Genomic DNA, 16463 nt, shown 5'->3' with positions numbered 1-16463 from the left:
CAGGTTCCTAACATAGCTGAAAAAGGCCTTATGATTGTCCTTTGAATCCATGGCAATTTTTCTCTCAAAATTGGCCTTAGTTGATTTTATGAGTGCTCGTATTTTTTTACTAATAATGATCAGGGGTGACTTCCCTTTTATGGATTTTGTTCTATCATGTAATAGCTTTCTCTTCTTATTGTAAAGTTTGTTAATGGCTGGGGTCCACCAGACTGGACGTTTGCCCTTTGTGGAAAGAGTCTTGGTTTTAGTTGGGATTGCCTGATCCATGCAGTCCTGGAGGTGTTCATAGAAGGCATTTGTAAGGGCTTCCACAGCTTGGGTTGTGGTTTCCACTGGCTCAGGGGCCTTGAAGGATACCACACCAGTCTTGAGTAGTGTGAAGTTTGCTTTAGAGAAGTTCTTCACTGTGATCTTTTTTGTTTGGGGTGAGGTCGGACTGTGCATTTCCAGTGAGATTAGTTTATGATCAGATCTCACCAATGAGGGATATACTTCGGTGTGGAGCATTTTGTCCCCATGTTTGTGACAATGAGATCTAGTATATTTTCTCCTCTCGTGGGAACAGTGACTAGCTGTTCCATGGCATTTGAATTTATGAACTCCAGGAACCGTTGGGCTAGAAAGTTAGGGCTTGAGTAATGTTCCCAGTCTATATTCGGGTAGTTGAAGTCACCCAATATGATGGTGTTTGGAGATACATTTATACCCTCCAGTGTCTTCAGGAAGGCTGTGTGGGGTTCCTGAGTTTGAGAGGGTGGCCTGTAGCTTGCTACAATTTGTAGAGCAGTTTTGCCTATGGTTAGTTGCACCTGGATGGTTTCAGAAGCTTCGTGCGTTGCCACCAACCTGGAGGTGTGGGTATCCTTTATGAATATGGATACACCCCCTCCTTTTGTGGTGTGGTCCGGGTTTTGGGGCTGGAACGCATGATATGAGGTAAAACCTAATAGTGCCGGGGTGCTCTCAGGAGCCTTGAGCCAGGTTTCAGTTACAGCACAGACATCGATGTTCTCCATACTGAGAAGGGCCTCGAGTGCCTGCATTTTGAGATTTAGACTTCTGGCATTGAGCAGCATTACCCTCAGTTTCTTCCCATTTTTATTTTCTAGGGTGGTAGGTTTAGAATTTGAGCCTTGCCTAAAAAAGGCACTATGGGGGTGGCAAGAGCCTTAGCCAATATCCGGAATCAGGTAGGAAGGAACCCATGTCTCTTCGGCTACACCAGTGGGTGCGCTACAAATATATTGCTAATAACAATGGATATTAAGTCATTATTCTCTGTAATTCCTAACCGCTATGGAGTTGAGGCAATAAGGGAATTCACAATTTTACATGGTAAATTTAGTACACATAAGGTTGAACTATTATATTCTATGCTAGAATGAGTTCTTAAAAATAATGTGTTTAGTTTTGATAATGACTATTACCATCATAAGCAAGGTGTAGCGATGGGTACCCCCATCGCTAACACCTATGCTAACCTTGTACTAACAAGATGGGAGGAACAACATATATATATATATATATATATATAAATATATATATAAATATATATATATATATATATATATATATATATATATATATATATATATATATATATATATAAATATAAATATATATATAAATATATATATATATATATATATATATATATATATATATAAATATAAATATATATATAAATATATATATATATATAAATATAAATATATATATATATATATATATATGGAACAAAGTGGAATATTTAGAAATAGTAAAATGCTGTTCTATAAGCATATTGTGGACGATGTATTCCTTTTATGGAATGGATCAGTGAGTGAATTGGAGAACATTGTCTATTACTTACAATCTACTACTGATTTTTTGCAGTTTGACATTTAGGTTCATAGGTTCATACTAGGCTATCTGCCCTAGGGCATTTATAAGCCTAGCCAGAGTGTGCTTGGCTTTTGCCACCCATTTTAAATTAATTCTGCTATGCCCTTTTTCGAGGTTAGTATACTGTGCCTCTGTCTAACAGTGACACAGAAGTGATACCCGGGGTAAACCTACGATCTCCCATCCACTCATCAAGATTCCTCTTGAAGAGAGTCAATGAGGGACTCTGCTTAACCTGGACTGGGATTTTATTCCAGAGTGAAGGGAGCCTCTGGGTTATGAATCTGTCCCTCCAGCATGTCCTATTTATTTCAGTGCTGAGGTTCAAGTCTCTCGAGCGCGTAGCTTGATGGGATTTGGATTTTCTGAGGTGCAGCATGTCCATTAATTCCGGGTTGGACATGGCTTTATACGTCAGGCACAGATCGCCTCTGAGCAGGCGGTATGCCTCTGAGTAGAGCTGGAGTTTCTTTAACCGGGCAGCATATGGCATCTGTTTGAGTCCTTTGATCCTCTTGGTGAGGTACTATTGGGGTCTTTCCAGTTGCTGCAGGTGTCTGGTAAGGTACATCCCAAAAGGGGCATTGTACTCAATTATGGGCCTGATGAGGGATGAGTAAAGAGGCACGATGACCTCCCCTGATCTAGATGCGAATCCCTTCATGATTAGGTGGGCTATATAAAATGTTTTTCTAACCACTTTGGCCACGTGGTTGTCAAATGAGAGATTGCTATCAACTTGGGTCCCCAGGTCCCTAATTACTTCTTCTGTACAATGGATTACCATCTATGTGGTAATTTGTGGGCACTTTGTTTTTGCCAAAGGGGATGACTATACACTTTTTGGCGTTTAGCTTGAGGCCATGGCTCTGGCACCAGTTGTCTGTTTCTATGAGACCCTTTTGGAGGATGATTGTGTCGGCTGGAGAGTCGATTATGGCACCCAGTTTGCAGTCATCTGCGAACATGGTCAGCCACAGTCCTTCCGTGTTGGCCTGTACCTCAGAGAAATATATACCGAACAAGAGAGGTCCCAGGACTGAGCCTTGTGGGACGCCACTTGTAACTGGTTTGGAGTCTGACATGGCTCCAGCAATTCTAACCATGTGGGTTCTGTCCTTCAGCCAGTTTGCAACCCATCTAGTGACATAGGGGTTTATATTTAAGCTGGTGAGCTTATCTATAATGCCCGAGTGGGGTATTGTATTGGAGGCTTTTGTGAGGTCCAGGTAGGCTGTGTGGACCACCTTCCCCTCGTCAATGGCCTTGGTGACTGTTTCAAAGAAATCGACCAGGTTTAAGAGGCAGGATCTGCCCTTAAAGCCGAACTGGGTAGGATCCAGTGTCTGTAGGTCCCCAATATCTTTATTTATGAGGTCCATGATGATTCTTTCCACAGCTTTGCAGACCAAGCTAGTCAGGCTTATGGGGCGATAGTTTCCTGGATCTGTTGAGGCACCACCTTTGTGGAGAGGGACCACTGTTGCTGTACGCCACTCTTTGGGTACACATCCTGTAGTAAGGCTGAGATTGAACAGTAGTTTTATGTTTGGGTTTAGCTCTTCTTGGAGTTCATGTAGGACGCAGCCCGGGACACTGTCTGGTCCCACTGATGCTGTGTTTTTTGCTTTGGAGAGGGCGGCTTTTACCTGAGCATCTGAGATGTCAGGGGGGCAAGCACTCTGCTGGGATAGATATTTGCCCTTTTGGTGGGGGGGGGGGTTTGCGCTGAACCTGTCAACTAGGATGTTGGCAATGTCTGTGGGTTCGATGTATTTTTTGTCATTTTGGACTTATTCTAAGCATATCTGGGAATTTCCACCCAGGTTCCTAACATAACTAAAGAAAGCCTTGTCATTATCCTTAGTGTCCTGTGCAATTTTTCTCTCGAAGCTGGCCGATTTTATGAGTGCCCGTAGTTTTTTGCTAATACTGATCAGAGATGCCTTCCCTTTTTGGGATTTTGCTCTATCATGTAGTAGCTTCCTCCTTCTACTGTATAGTTTGTTTATGGCTGGGGTCCACCAGACAGGACGTCTGCCTTTGGATGATTGGGTCTTGGTTTTATTTGGGATTGCATGATCCATGCATTCCTGAGGGTGTTCATAGAATGCGTTTATAAAGGATTCTGCGATTTGGGCCGTATTTTCCACAAGCTCAGGGGCTTTGAAGGATTCCACCTCAGTTTTGAGGAGTGTGAAATTTGCTTTAGAGAAGTTTTTCACTGTGGTTTTCTGGGCAGGGGGTGGGGTTGGGATGTGAATATCCAGTGAGGTTAGTTTATGGTCTGATCTTACCAGTGAGGGATACACTTCTGGTCTGGAGCATAGAGTCCCCATGTTGGTGATGAGCAGGTCCAGTATGTTTTCCCCTCTTGTGGGAGTGGTAACAAGTTGTTCCATAGCATTTGAGTTTATAAATTCTAGGACCTTTGGGCTAGGGTGTTGGCAGCTATGGAAACCATTAATTTCCTAGATGTTATAGTCACCAAAGAAGATTGTTCATTCAGTACTGCCATCTATAGGAAAAAAGTGCAAGCTGTTAAATATGTCCACTCAGAGTATGCACCCTCAACATGTTTTTTGAGGTGTTATTAAGAGTCAATTTATGAGAGCTAGTAGGTTGAGCACTAATGAGGGGACGTTCATTAGTGAAATGGAAGGAATGGCAGCTGATTTTAAGAGCAAGGGATATGATGTACATCTTATTAATAGATCCAAAGATTTAGTAAAACAGCTGAGAAAAGATGCAGCTAAACTTTATTTTATGAATACAGTTAATACTGAGGTTAATTCTACTACTGGTAAGAATACAATAGACATTCTGATATTATAAGTGATTACAACATTTAATCAAGAAATTGGTGAATTAATAGGGGAAAAAAATATTTGTTTACAAGAGAGACAAGAATTTAAAACAATATATTTGTTATAAAGATGTTCACAATAAGAAAAAATCTAGTAATAATATAAATAAGATGGGTACTGTCCCCGGTTATAATTCTGCCCACTGTAGAGAATCTGCTCTGATTTTTTAAACATCCGATTAGTGGGGAAAGCTTTTCATTTAGGGCAAAGGGTACTTGCATTACAGAAAATGTGATATATTTTGCTCACTGTATACAATGTGATTGTTTTTATAGTGGCAAACCAATAAGAGGCTGAAAGACGGCATAAGTGCACATCTTTCAGATATATATAGAAATGAACAAATGCTTTAGCTAAGCATATATCTAGTGAAGGACCACGATATAAATTTAAGTTCAGGATTCTGTAAGTTATTTTTGTGAACAGTGGGGGGGATATTATAAACAAGACAGAAATGTCTGATTACAAATGGATCAATTATTTTCGAGCTGACCATTTTCCTGGGTTTAATACTAGTGTCAGCATTAAACCAATTTTAAAAGATAAACATGATGTTATTTACTTTTTTTGGTTATAATAGGATTGTGTTTAGTATGTACTTTTAATTTAGTTATCGATTTTTAATACTGGGCACTTTAAATGACATTAAATGAAGTTAATTGATTGTTTGAGGAGATTGGCTGCACATTATTTATAAGGTCTGTAGAAGGCTTGTATTTTACACACTTATGAGTTTTTACTTGAAAGCTTTGTCATTTGGTTTATTAAAGACGTTTGAGTTTTAGAGCATTGGACTTTTTTGTTTTATTTCTGTGGACTGATATCTAATTGTACTTTTGAAGTCCTTTAACTGCTTTGGTGATTCATTTGGATCCTTAGGAAAAATGAAGTAAGGCCGACCACTATAAGAACTTGCAACTCAGATACTCTTCTTGCAGAGGTCAAAGCAATGAGTATCACTGTTTTCCAAATTAACATTCCAAGAGCAGGATAAGTTATTTCTTACACTTATTTCACTGAACTGCACTTCTGAAACGCTTATAATTGTGCTATACAGTTGATCTACTACATTTTTGCACTGTTATAAAGCTTTTTTATTGTTTCACTGCATTTATGTACTGTTTTATACTGTTTTAACATTACTTAACTGTAAACTGCTTTTTCATACCGAGAGTTGCATTTTCTGTTTGTGAGTGCTCTATCCAAGCTTTTCTGTGCATTTTTGTCTGTTTACAGTTAAAAGCATTCTCGAGTCTGCTCCTTGATCTGTTTAAAACTTTCATTTAGTGGCTACAGCTAGGAACTGTAATTTTTCCTACCCACTCTCCCTAGTGTTGTGTGTTCTTATACTTGATGGCTTTGCAGCTGCCCGCCCATACTGTATATTTGATCTGTGACACTCCTCCCAGTCTAGTGTCATTAGTTCACTCAATCTAATAGAGAACATTTGCGAATGCCAAGCCACTCAGATTCTTAACGTTGAATTAACTTCTGTTCCAGCTTTCTCCATTTCCACTTTACTGGGAAAAAAAAATTCTAAGCTTGCTTCCCCCCTTCCTGTGGCAGGTCAGATACCCCCCCCCCCCCACTTAACTGGGGTTAAACTATTCCTGGCACCATAAAGTCTGTTTTTCAAAATTTCCCTTGCAACTAGCCAGCTTTTAAGTTTTAGCACTCAGCTGTTTCTTTGATCTCAGCACTTGTTCAGAACTCATTGTAAGCACTAAATAAGTTACAAATTACTACAGCACTCAACTTTCCTCACTTGTCTAGAGGAAAACAGTTTTTAGTACTTAATAAGCACATATTCAGGCATGTCTAAAAGTCAGCTCCCGGTGTTTTCTCCGGTCTACCTGATGAATCTGGGCATCTTGGGACAATGCAGCAATTGTCTCATGTACACACAGACAACCCTCTCCTCCTACCACCCAACACTACGACCTGTGAGAGATGCACTTATATAGCCAAACTGGAAGCAAAGCTTTCTTCCCCAAAGACTGGCCTAGACAGTCAAGAGGAGAAGGTAAACACTTGCACCGTACCACACTCATCACATAGTCCCTCAAAACCTACACCACCAAAACACACACACAGAAGCACAAAACACAAACTTACATTCGCGGAAGCTCTCAGTACAAATCTGCCCAAACAACAGAGACCTCCAAAGCAGAAATGCAAGCAACCTCCACCCCCCAACACAACCCAAATGACACATAGCCCACATACTCAGTTTGCCACTCAACTACAGCCCATAAGGCATAACGTACCCAACACTCTAGTCATAGGTGACTCTATAGACAGGCACACTGATGTTCCACTCACCAGGCTAAACAAGGAAAAGGTTACTGTCAGCTGTCTGTCAGGTGCCAGGATCTGCCACATGAAGCACACACTCAGGTCACTCCACAAGTACAGATATGACTCTGTCATTGTCCATGTTGGTGTCAATTACCTGAGACATACCTCCCTGGACTATATGAAAAGAGACATGGAGGAGCTCTCCGATCTTGTAGTCCAGGCCGGCATGACCCTAGCCCTGAGTAGCATCCTGCCATCACCCAGAATGACACCACAGTACAAGGACAAAATGATTGACTTTAACAATTGGCTAAGCTTCTGGTGTCATTCTAAGGGAATCCAGTATCTGTCTGCCTGGAATGACATGATCGACAGACCACACTGCTTTGCCAGAGATGGCCTGCACCTGTCGCCCTTGGGATTCCGGATACTGGCAAAGGCTCTTGCCACCCCTATAGTGCCTTTTTTAGGCAAGGTCACTGAAATTGCTGATATAAAATTGAGACACAATGTGCACATGTGAGTAGTCAGTGGACTGCAAAGTGAAATATATAGTTCACTGATCTGGAACCTAATATGGTGTGTTTGTGTGTGTGTGTGTTTGTGTGTGTATATATATATATATATATATATATATATATATATATATATATATATATATATGTGTGTGTGTGTGTGTGCGTGTCCAGATGCAATACACAGCCTGTGCACCATATACACTAGCAGCAATGACAAATAAAGGAAACAGCATGTAAAAGTGCAAAGTGCACATCATTTCACACTGTGTACTAATGTATAACACTGACAGTGATGGATAACAAGGAAATGGATGTGAAAGAGCAAAGAGTATCATAGCCTGTGCATGTCAGTAACCTCCTATGCAACACCAGAGCAGGATTCAGTACTAGATGACCTAAGCAGCTGCCTAGGGCCCAGTGCTGGTCAGTGGCCCTAGCATTAATTTAATTTAAAAAAGAAGAAAAGTTTTCCTGCTTGGCCCAGTAATGCTGCCTGCTGCTTTAAGAATTAAAAAAAAGTTTTTCCTGGTCAGAGCTTTGTGTCATATTGCTTTAAAATTTCTTGAATGGAGCCAGCCAATAAGACACATCAAATGCACACAGAATGAAGTGCAAGACTTAATTTCACAGCCAGGTGGGTGTATTAAACTCAAACGAGTGGAAAAGAACACAACATTAGCATTACATACAGAACTATTTAAACAGAACAATAATGCAGCATTAGCACTGAATTTCTTTGCAGGTACAGACCTTTTTGTGATAGCAACAGCAGTATTAGGGATGCAATGTGTGGCATTTAGGACTATGGCTATGGAAGGTAGGTGTATGTGTGTGTGTGTATATAAAATTACATAGTTAGAGAAGACAGTTTAGTTATTAAGTGACTTGTTCAGGCTCAAACCCTGTACCTTGGGTACAGGAGGCAAAAGGCTTATTCCTCTACACCAAATGCCCAACCTTTTTTTTTGTAAATCACTAAGGATTACAGTCAATCAGTCAGTGCCAGTCATTAGAGCTGGTTGAAATGTTCAGAAATTGGCACTTTTGTCATTATAGGTCCATACATTTTGTTTCACTCCTTACTGAAAAAAGTTCAAAACTACAAATTTAAAGTGCACTCTAACAAATGAAACATGAAATAAATTTAAACCAAATGGGAATATGAATCAAAGATATGCATGGCTCTAAAAAATATATGCAGGGGGCCCATGGAGTCAAAATAGCCTGGGGACAAAGGTACACAATCCACCATTGGGCAGATGCATTTTCAATGAAATGAATGAATGCGAGTTTCAGTGCATTTTTCAAAGAATGTGAGCTTCAAGGGAAGAGAAGTTTACTGTAGCTCATATTAAGTCTATTTTCAATGTACAGCTGTTTGGTTGGTTCAGCAATGACCACTAGTGTTTGTACTATATAATTTAAAAACAGTGTTAGTGGTGCAAAAGTTAGCAAACTTGCCTCTGGTGCAAAAGGCTGTGGGTTCTACTCCTACTCCACGTAGATGGATTGCTGAACCTGCATCTGTCTGACTTGGTGATAGCATAGGTGGATGTAAAAGATCCCACAACACACACAGAAAAGAGAAAGGAAAATTCCCTGCAGCCCTAGCCATATTTCCCTTAGTAGTATAAATAGCACCTTGGGTCTTCCCTGAAAAGAGGCTACTAATCTTTTTGGAACTAACTTGGTCAACAAAGGATAAATTAAAAGTTTTAAATTAAATCTACATCTCTGTAATCATTTCAGAAGGAAAGAAGAAAATAATATGCACAACGACAGTTTTCCACAGTGTTTATGGTAACTTGGGTGGGACAAGTAATGGGACACTGAAATGACTGGGAGGGTGGTCTATCACTCTGCCTAAGTTCCCATTTGACCATGATCTGGCTCTGTCTAACACAATCTAGGAGGAAATCATCTTTGGGAAAACAGGCATAGTTTATGAACAAAGAAGAAAGAGCTTGTAGCTGTGAAGAAGGGCATAGTCTTAGCTGGCCTAGCAATGCCAGTCTGTTTAAACAACATGGAATATTTCCCATTCGCTGTCCTGTGCCATTTTGTACTCTTACATGCTGCATTAACTTACAATGTTCTCACTATAAACATAGTATTGTGGGTATTCTTCCATCTGGGATTGGCTGTTGGCAAGTGATGACCTACAAGCTGAATCTAATGTTCCGTCTCGTCATCTAATGATACAGTAATAACAACACTACAGTGCTACAACAACTGTGAAGTTCAGATATTATTTTGCAAACACAAGAACTCACAGTAGCTATGACTGTAGCATGTTAGCCATGGTGTTAATCTAAGTCTGAAGGATTTCCTTACCTTTGAAGAAAGTATGTCGATTGTAGTAAAGTATAATTCCAATGACAGCTAGAGCACCTAGTAGCATAAGCACTACTATAGCCCCAGCTAACACAGCGATATTTCTGGAACCTGCAAAGGAAGAAAAATAGCATTACTGAAATATTCACTAGAAGACTATTCCTGTACTGAGGGAAGCTGTCCCAGTAAAGTACAGCCTTACTGCATTTCTGGCATACACCAAAATTGAAAACTGAAAAAAAAATGAGTTATGTACTTACAATAATGATAGATCCTTTCATTCCAGTTTGCCCAATATGACCTATTGGTGCCCGAGCCCCAGTTCGGGTCCAATCCAGCAAATTTAGTGTTACAGCTTCAAGCCCTTCCTAAACTTTTTTCCCCATAATGCCCTGCTCCCCCCAAAAGTCAAGTGGCAGCTTGAAAGATTTCATCTGTGGGCAAATGCCCTGAAAAAGGTTGATGTAGACACTGCTCTAGTGGAATGAACTTTAGGTTTAGCAGGCAAAGATTTACCTTGAGAAGTGTAGATAAAGGAAACAGCCCAACATGAAATGATGAAATCAAGATGTCTGCTGAACCTTAATAGTACAGAAGCTGGACCCAGCAGAGAACAAGGAAGACAAAACATCTGGTACTGATGCTGAAAAAGGCTCTGTATATTCTGAGATTCTTCCTATAAGACAATTTTTTTTTCCATTTGCTATGGTACACCTTTTGAGTAGATGACTTCTGTCAGGCTAAAAGAATATGCAACACTTCAGAAGAAAGGAAATCATTATGTGCCATCACTGGAACTGGAGAAATCAGGCTGTTAGTTTCAGATAGGACAAGTCAATGTGAAGCTTCCTGGATGAGAAAGACAGCAGATCCAATATCAGATATAAGAGGCAGGCAATGTCTTAGTACGGGAAACCATAAATAACTGGACCTGAATGGGGCAATGAGGATCACTGTTGCTATGCACTGAATGTTCTTCTGCATAAATTTGGAAATGAGAAGAGTTGAGGGCTAAGTGTAAAGTAAGCCGGGAGGTCAATGATTGGCAGAGCTTCCCTGGTGTTCTGTCACTGTTGAGGAAGAATAGGAAGTACTGGCTGCACTTAGCATTCTGTGGGGTCATAAACAAATTGCTGCAAGGTTCACCCCAGGGACTGAAAATTTTGTGTGGTATTGCCTGATTCTGGGAACACCAGTTAGGAAGGAGGAGATGCCTATCCACAAGATCACTGCACCTTACCACGAATGTGTGTTGCAGTCAGAAAATGGTGACATGCCATTGCCCATTGCCACACTCTTGTGGGTTCTCAGCAGAGTGGGTAAGATCCGTTTCCCCCCTGCTTGTTTATGAACTAGACTACTGTCAAGTAGTCTGTCTGGATGTTGATAACCCCTAGAGGAAGGTGATCCTGTAGTTCCTGCAACACAAGGAGGATTGCCCTCATCTCTAAGACATTTATGTGAAGAAAAGGCTCGAAGTTTGACCACAACCTGTGGATATCTTGATTCATATTGCCCCCCCCCCCCCCAAGATGGATGCATCTGTGGTCACTACTGCTAATGGGAGGGACATGAAAGGGTCTTTTTGTCAATACATAGGGTGAAAGGAGACACCATTTTAGATGGGTATAGCAGAACAGAGTTATCTTGATAGGAAAGGAAAGAGGATCATGTCTTTGAGACCACTGGGACTGGAGTAGCCACTGTAGAATTCTCATGTGGTAATGAGCGAACACCAGCATAAGAACTGCCGCTACCATTAACGATATCTCAGTTCTAACCTTGTAAAGGACAATCTAAGTCCACAAGAGTTGAACAGCTATCTTCAATGATGTAATTCTGTCTTGTGGTAGAAAGATGCAGGCATGGCTGTATCTAACAGGCAACTCAGAAAACTTAATAACTGATTGAGAACTAAATTGGATTTTGTTGTATTCACCATAATACCCAGGAAGTGCAAAGATGAAAAAGGTGCTCCCTTGCCTGAAGGGATGATTCTCTGGAGGCAGCAGCCAAGAGACAGTTGTTCAAGTATGCAAACATTTTGAATCCCTGTAAATACCATGCCATGCATGTGGTGAACACCCTGGGGGCTGTGGTGAGGCCAAATGGAAGGGTTCTGAATTGAAAGTGAATGGACCACACATGGATGCAGAGAAATTTCCTGGAGTCATTCTTAATCTTCATGTGAAGATAATAATCCTGGAGATTTATTGAACACATCCATTCATTCTAAATAAGACAAGGAAAGAAATACTGCTCCATGACCATTCAAAACTGGGCCTTTTCAACGTAATTGTTTAAAAGACCTCAGATCCAAAATGGGCTGGAGGTCTTTTGTGTTTTTTTTTGGTATCAAGAAGAAGTGAGCAAAATTTATATACTTGTTGGTCTGGTGGAACTTCCTGGATGGCTCTTTCTTGTAAGCGAGACAGAATCTCTGGTATAGTCATCTTTTCCTGACTGGGTGGGACACTGGGAAATGGGAAAATGGGTGAAGGGAGATGCTCCAAAATTTAAATTTAATAACTTCTGGATATTATCCATCTTCCCCATCTAGCTCATGTGGTGGCGAGCAACAGATGAGAGTAGATGGATATGTGTCCATGAATGCCTCCAGGGTGGAACAAATGGGCAACCCTAAGGGTTTTGAGGTCACCTGTCTGAGAACGGTCCTCAGCACCCCTGATTTTGCAGGCTTCCTTCATCAGAAGATGTGTCATACTGCAGGTAAGACTTGACATCAGAGAGTTTGAGCCCCCTTTTTGGTTCTTGGAAAAAGTGCGTAGAGCTTCCTGAACTTCACTCCAACACAGAGAAAGTCCCGCTGTTCTTTTCAGTCTTCTGCATCCTTTCCCTTAGTAAATGATGTTTTGAAGTTGTCTGTAAAGTCACATAAGTGCAGCCAAGCATGATATCATCTCATGGAGCTGCCAGCTCCTGCTGCCTTCATTGACCCATCCACAGCATTGTGAAGTAGGCGCATGGTCAGGTTAGTAATATTAGACCCTGTGGACAGTGCAGCCTGGGGCTGTTTCTCTGATTCAGGCATAACTGGATTTTGTGGAGTGTATAATGCTTGCAGGGTAAGAAACTGCTGGAATCTTGTCACGTGAGTGCCATAGTTCATGGCTCGAATCTCAAAGAAGCCTAACACATATGCCCACTTCCCTAATCTAGCCACAACTTGAGACTCCTTATTGGGCAGATGTATAGAAGAATCCTCTGACAATAACTATGGTTTAATTTCTACAAGTCTTTTCGGTTTTTAATACCATGACTGGAATGGACCCCCTTCCTAAGTCAAAGTGATTAAAGTTCATGAAATTAGTACTGCTTCAGTCTTTGAGGATAGCCAAAAGTGCACTTCACAGCACCTACAATGTGCCCAGAATTGATTCTTTCTTCAATTCATACGGACATGCATATATCTGTAGCATATCTAAATGCAACTGTAAATTCTATGAATTTTGCCCATTGCTCCTACTACTGTCTGGGTATCCTCCTACATTGCCCTTGCTTCTGCCTGCAAATCCTGGTATGTTATGACTTTGTGCCTCTGTCTGTATGTACTACACTGTAATCACAGAGTGTAGCAATTTCAATGATCAATGCTACTTTTGTCTTCTTTTCAGGGACTACTATATCTGGTTTTCTCACATCTATTTTTCTGAACTGTTGGTAATGGGTGATCTCATGTGATATAAACTTCATCATGTTCTATAATGATTTGCGGCTCATGTTTTCAATGTTTCGCAGGTACTTCAGTATTGTAATATTTGCATAATGCCCAATTCAACAGTCTTTCCACATTATTATGCCTTTCATCATGCATGCCCTCTGCCATTACTGTCACACCCAGCAACAATATGTGTTACTGTTTCTAATTCTATTTTACAAAACCTGCATTTGTCTGTTTCTCCAACATGTTCAATGGACTTTGTAAACCGATGTGTACGTAGTCCACTATCCTGGGCCACCAATATAAACCATTCGTCTTTTGGTTTAGTTTCACATCTCCTTAAACATTCCAGTCTCAGATCCTGATTGATGTGAGGTTGCTCCAGGAGTTTTCTGTAACTGCAATTACATTTATGCTTTTTCCACATTTCTTGCCTTCTCATCTGATCCTTCACCTTATATTCTTTCGTTTTTGGGCAAATTCAGTTGCTGCCTGATTTTTGTCTACGTCTGGTCTGATTTCCATTTCTGCTTGACACCAATATACTTCTGCTAAACTAAGCAGGGAAGACATCTTAGACTTGTTCTCCTCATGTTTTAAAACTTTCACTATGTTTGGGTTTTATGAGGCCAGAAGATAGGTATGCAGTCCTACAATTGCAGAGATATACATGTAATTATTTTGAGGAGGCCCATACCTCCTTCAGGGCAGGGAATATATAATCTTGGTATAAAATGATTTTCATAAATCCTGTCCAACTAATTCAATAACTTTTACGGCCAGTCAATCACTGCAAAATTTTACGTTAGAACAGGAAGAGCAAATTGGTTTATAGCTTGGACTTTATTCATAGATGTCAGGGCTGTTTCCAGTATAAATTTTAGTCTTCTAAAATATTCATTACCAAATCTGATTCACATATGTTCTTGTTATAGTGTCGATCCTTCAATTCCCAAATATTTATACACTCCCTCCTGCTAAAGTTCCTTCATATCACATTTCTCTACCAGATATTTTCTTGGTGCTGCAGCTTTCGGTAGCTTTTGCACATCTATCAAGACCAATAACATTGTTATATCATCTGAGAAAGTTTTGACAACATGCAGTTGTGCTTTCATTTCCTCATCAGATGAACCAAACTGTTCTAAATCATTCACAAAAAGATGATGAGAAGCCTTTGTACTTTGCTGTTTTATGGAAGCCAAACTGTAACCATGACAATTTGTTAAGCAGACAGCTTAATGGGTTAAGGGCAAAACAAAAGAGTCATGCGGGAATATCCCCCTTTGAATTTTTATCTCTGGGATAATAAATTGTCACTTATCATGGCTTAGCTGCAAAATGGTTTGCCATTGTTTCATGTTAACTGTAATGTAACTGCTCAATGTAGGGTGTATCTTACCCATCTGTAAGCAGTCCTTTATCCATGAATGTGAGATGCTGTCAAATGCTTTTGTAGTCTATCCATGCCATACTTAAATTCTTAGTAACCTCGCAAGTTGTTGCAATATATGCAGTACACCTCCAAGCCGCAAGACACTTCTCCACTCCTCCAGCATACCATGAAACAGAAAACTTATTCTCGTATATCAAAAATTAATGTTCAACATGAAAAATAACCATATCCAAATACTAAAGCACACAATGTGTTAGTATATTTTATTCAGATCTAATCGCTTTCATCTTAAAACCATAGACTTCAGAGATAAACAGCACCAGTCCAAACTCATTTAAATAGCAAATACATATTTTAAAACCACCAATCAAATGACTTAATTAACCATTCTAAAAATTAAAGCAAATTCATTCATATAAAAAAGTAATTAACACTGACATGATAAACTGCCAATATAAATTAAAATAAAAACAGATACACATGAATTTTTAAACTAATATGTTTCAGCCCTTTTCTTAAGAATACAATAAAATTATGTAATTTCACTCAAACTGGTCTTATCAGTGGCATTCAAGCATAGGTGCCACATCAATTCCTTCTGATCCAGCAATAATTCACCATACCCTCCCCTTTCTGAAATGTTAACCATAACAAAATTGATTTTTTTTTTAAATCCTTGACAAGTAAGTGAATGTTTGTACAAGGCGTTAGACAATCTTGCTTTAGATTTCATAAACTTGTTCATATAGTCTTTCTTTCAAAGTCCATTTAGCTTTAAAATATAAAATGGACAGTATGAAATACAATTTGCCAAATAAACAACCATTTTGGACTTAAAATGACATACTCCTGGACATGCTAAGGTTTTATTATAACCCTCAACCGTTGCAAAAGGTCCATCATTAATGTACCTACAATACTTACAACAGCCCAATTTCATCATTTTTGAAAGTGATATATTATCTGGACTTGTATTATATTACTCAAAAATATATTTTAGATTCTCTCCTCTTTTATATGTCACCTTTGGATACATATCAAGCTGTTATTTATATTCAGCTTGAAATACAATATTACTTGCTGTGTAAAACATTCTTAAGCATAACTGCCTGTTTATTATATTCAATATGCATTTCTCCCATCTTATCTAAATTTTTAGTTTTATTTATATTAACATGTTTAAAATAGGGGCAAATCTTTCATTTCTACCTTTCAATACATCCTCCTTAACTCCCAGAATTAAAGGTGCAGGACAGTCTCTCAAAAAACATATTACTAAGCTTTTCTAAGTCATTAATAAATGTTTCATCTAATGATACCAGCCTCGAAAGGTAGACCCATCAGTTCTTTTACAATGTTTCTCTTCTGGAAGTAAGGGTGACAGCGTTTGCAGTGCAGCAATGAATTAGAGTATGTTTCTTTACGATATACACTAGATCTACTTCTTTTATTCTGAATGTCCTTGAAGATAGTAATGTCCA

The 16463-nt window shown here is 39.5% G+C and overlaps 1 protein-coding gene across 2 annotated transcripts in view; it reads right to left on the bottom strand.

The window, feature by feature from the left end:
- The window catches only part of VSIG10 (V-set and immunoglobulin domain containing 10), an 811575-nt gene that overhangs the window by 190599 nt on the left and 604513 nt on the right, over positions 1–16463 (bottom strand). For both annotated transcript variants that reach the window (XM_044068350.1, XM_044068351.1), the window contains one exon: positions 9905–10015. In XM_044068350.1, coding sequence (XP_043924285.1) covers positions 9905–10015 — 111 coding nt within the window. The remainder of the gene's footprint in view (positions 1–9904; positions 10016–16463) is intronic.

The sequence above is a fragment of the Protopterus annectens genome, chromosome 4.part0, assembly GCF_019279795.1.
Source record: "Protopterus annectens isolate FY-2018-M chromosome 4.part0, PAN1.0, whole genome shotgun sequence".
Lineage (NCBI taxonomy): Eukaryota > Metazoa > Chordata > Ceratodontiformes > Protopteridae > Protopterus > Protopterus annectens.
This window is presented reverse-complemented; position numbering and strand designations above follow the sequence as displayed.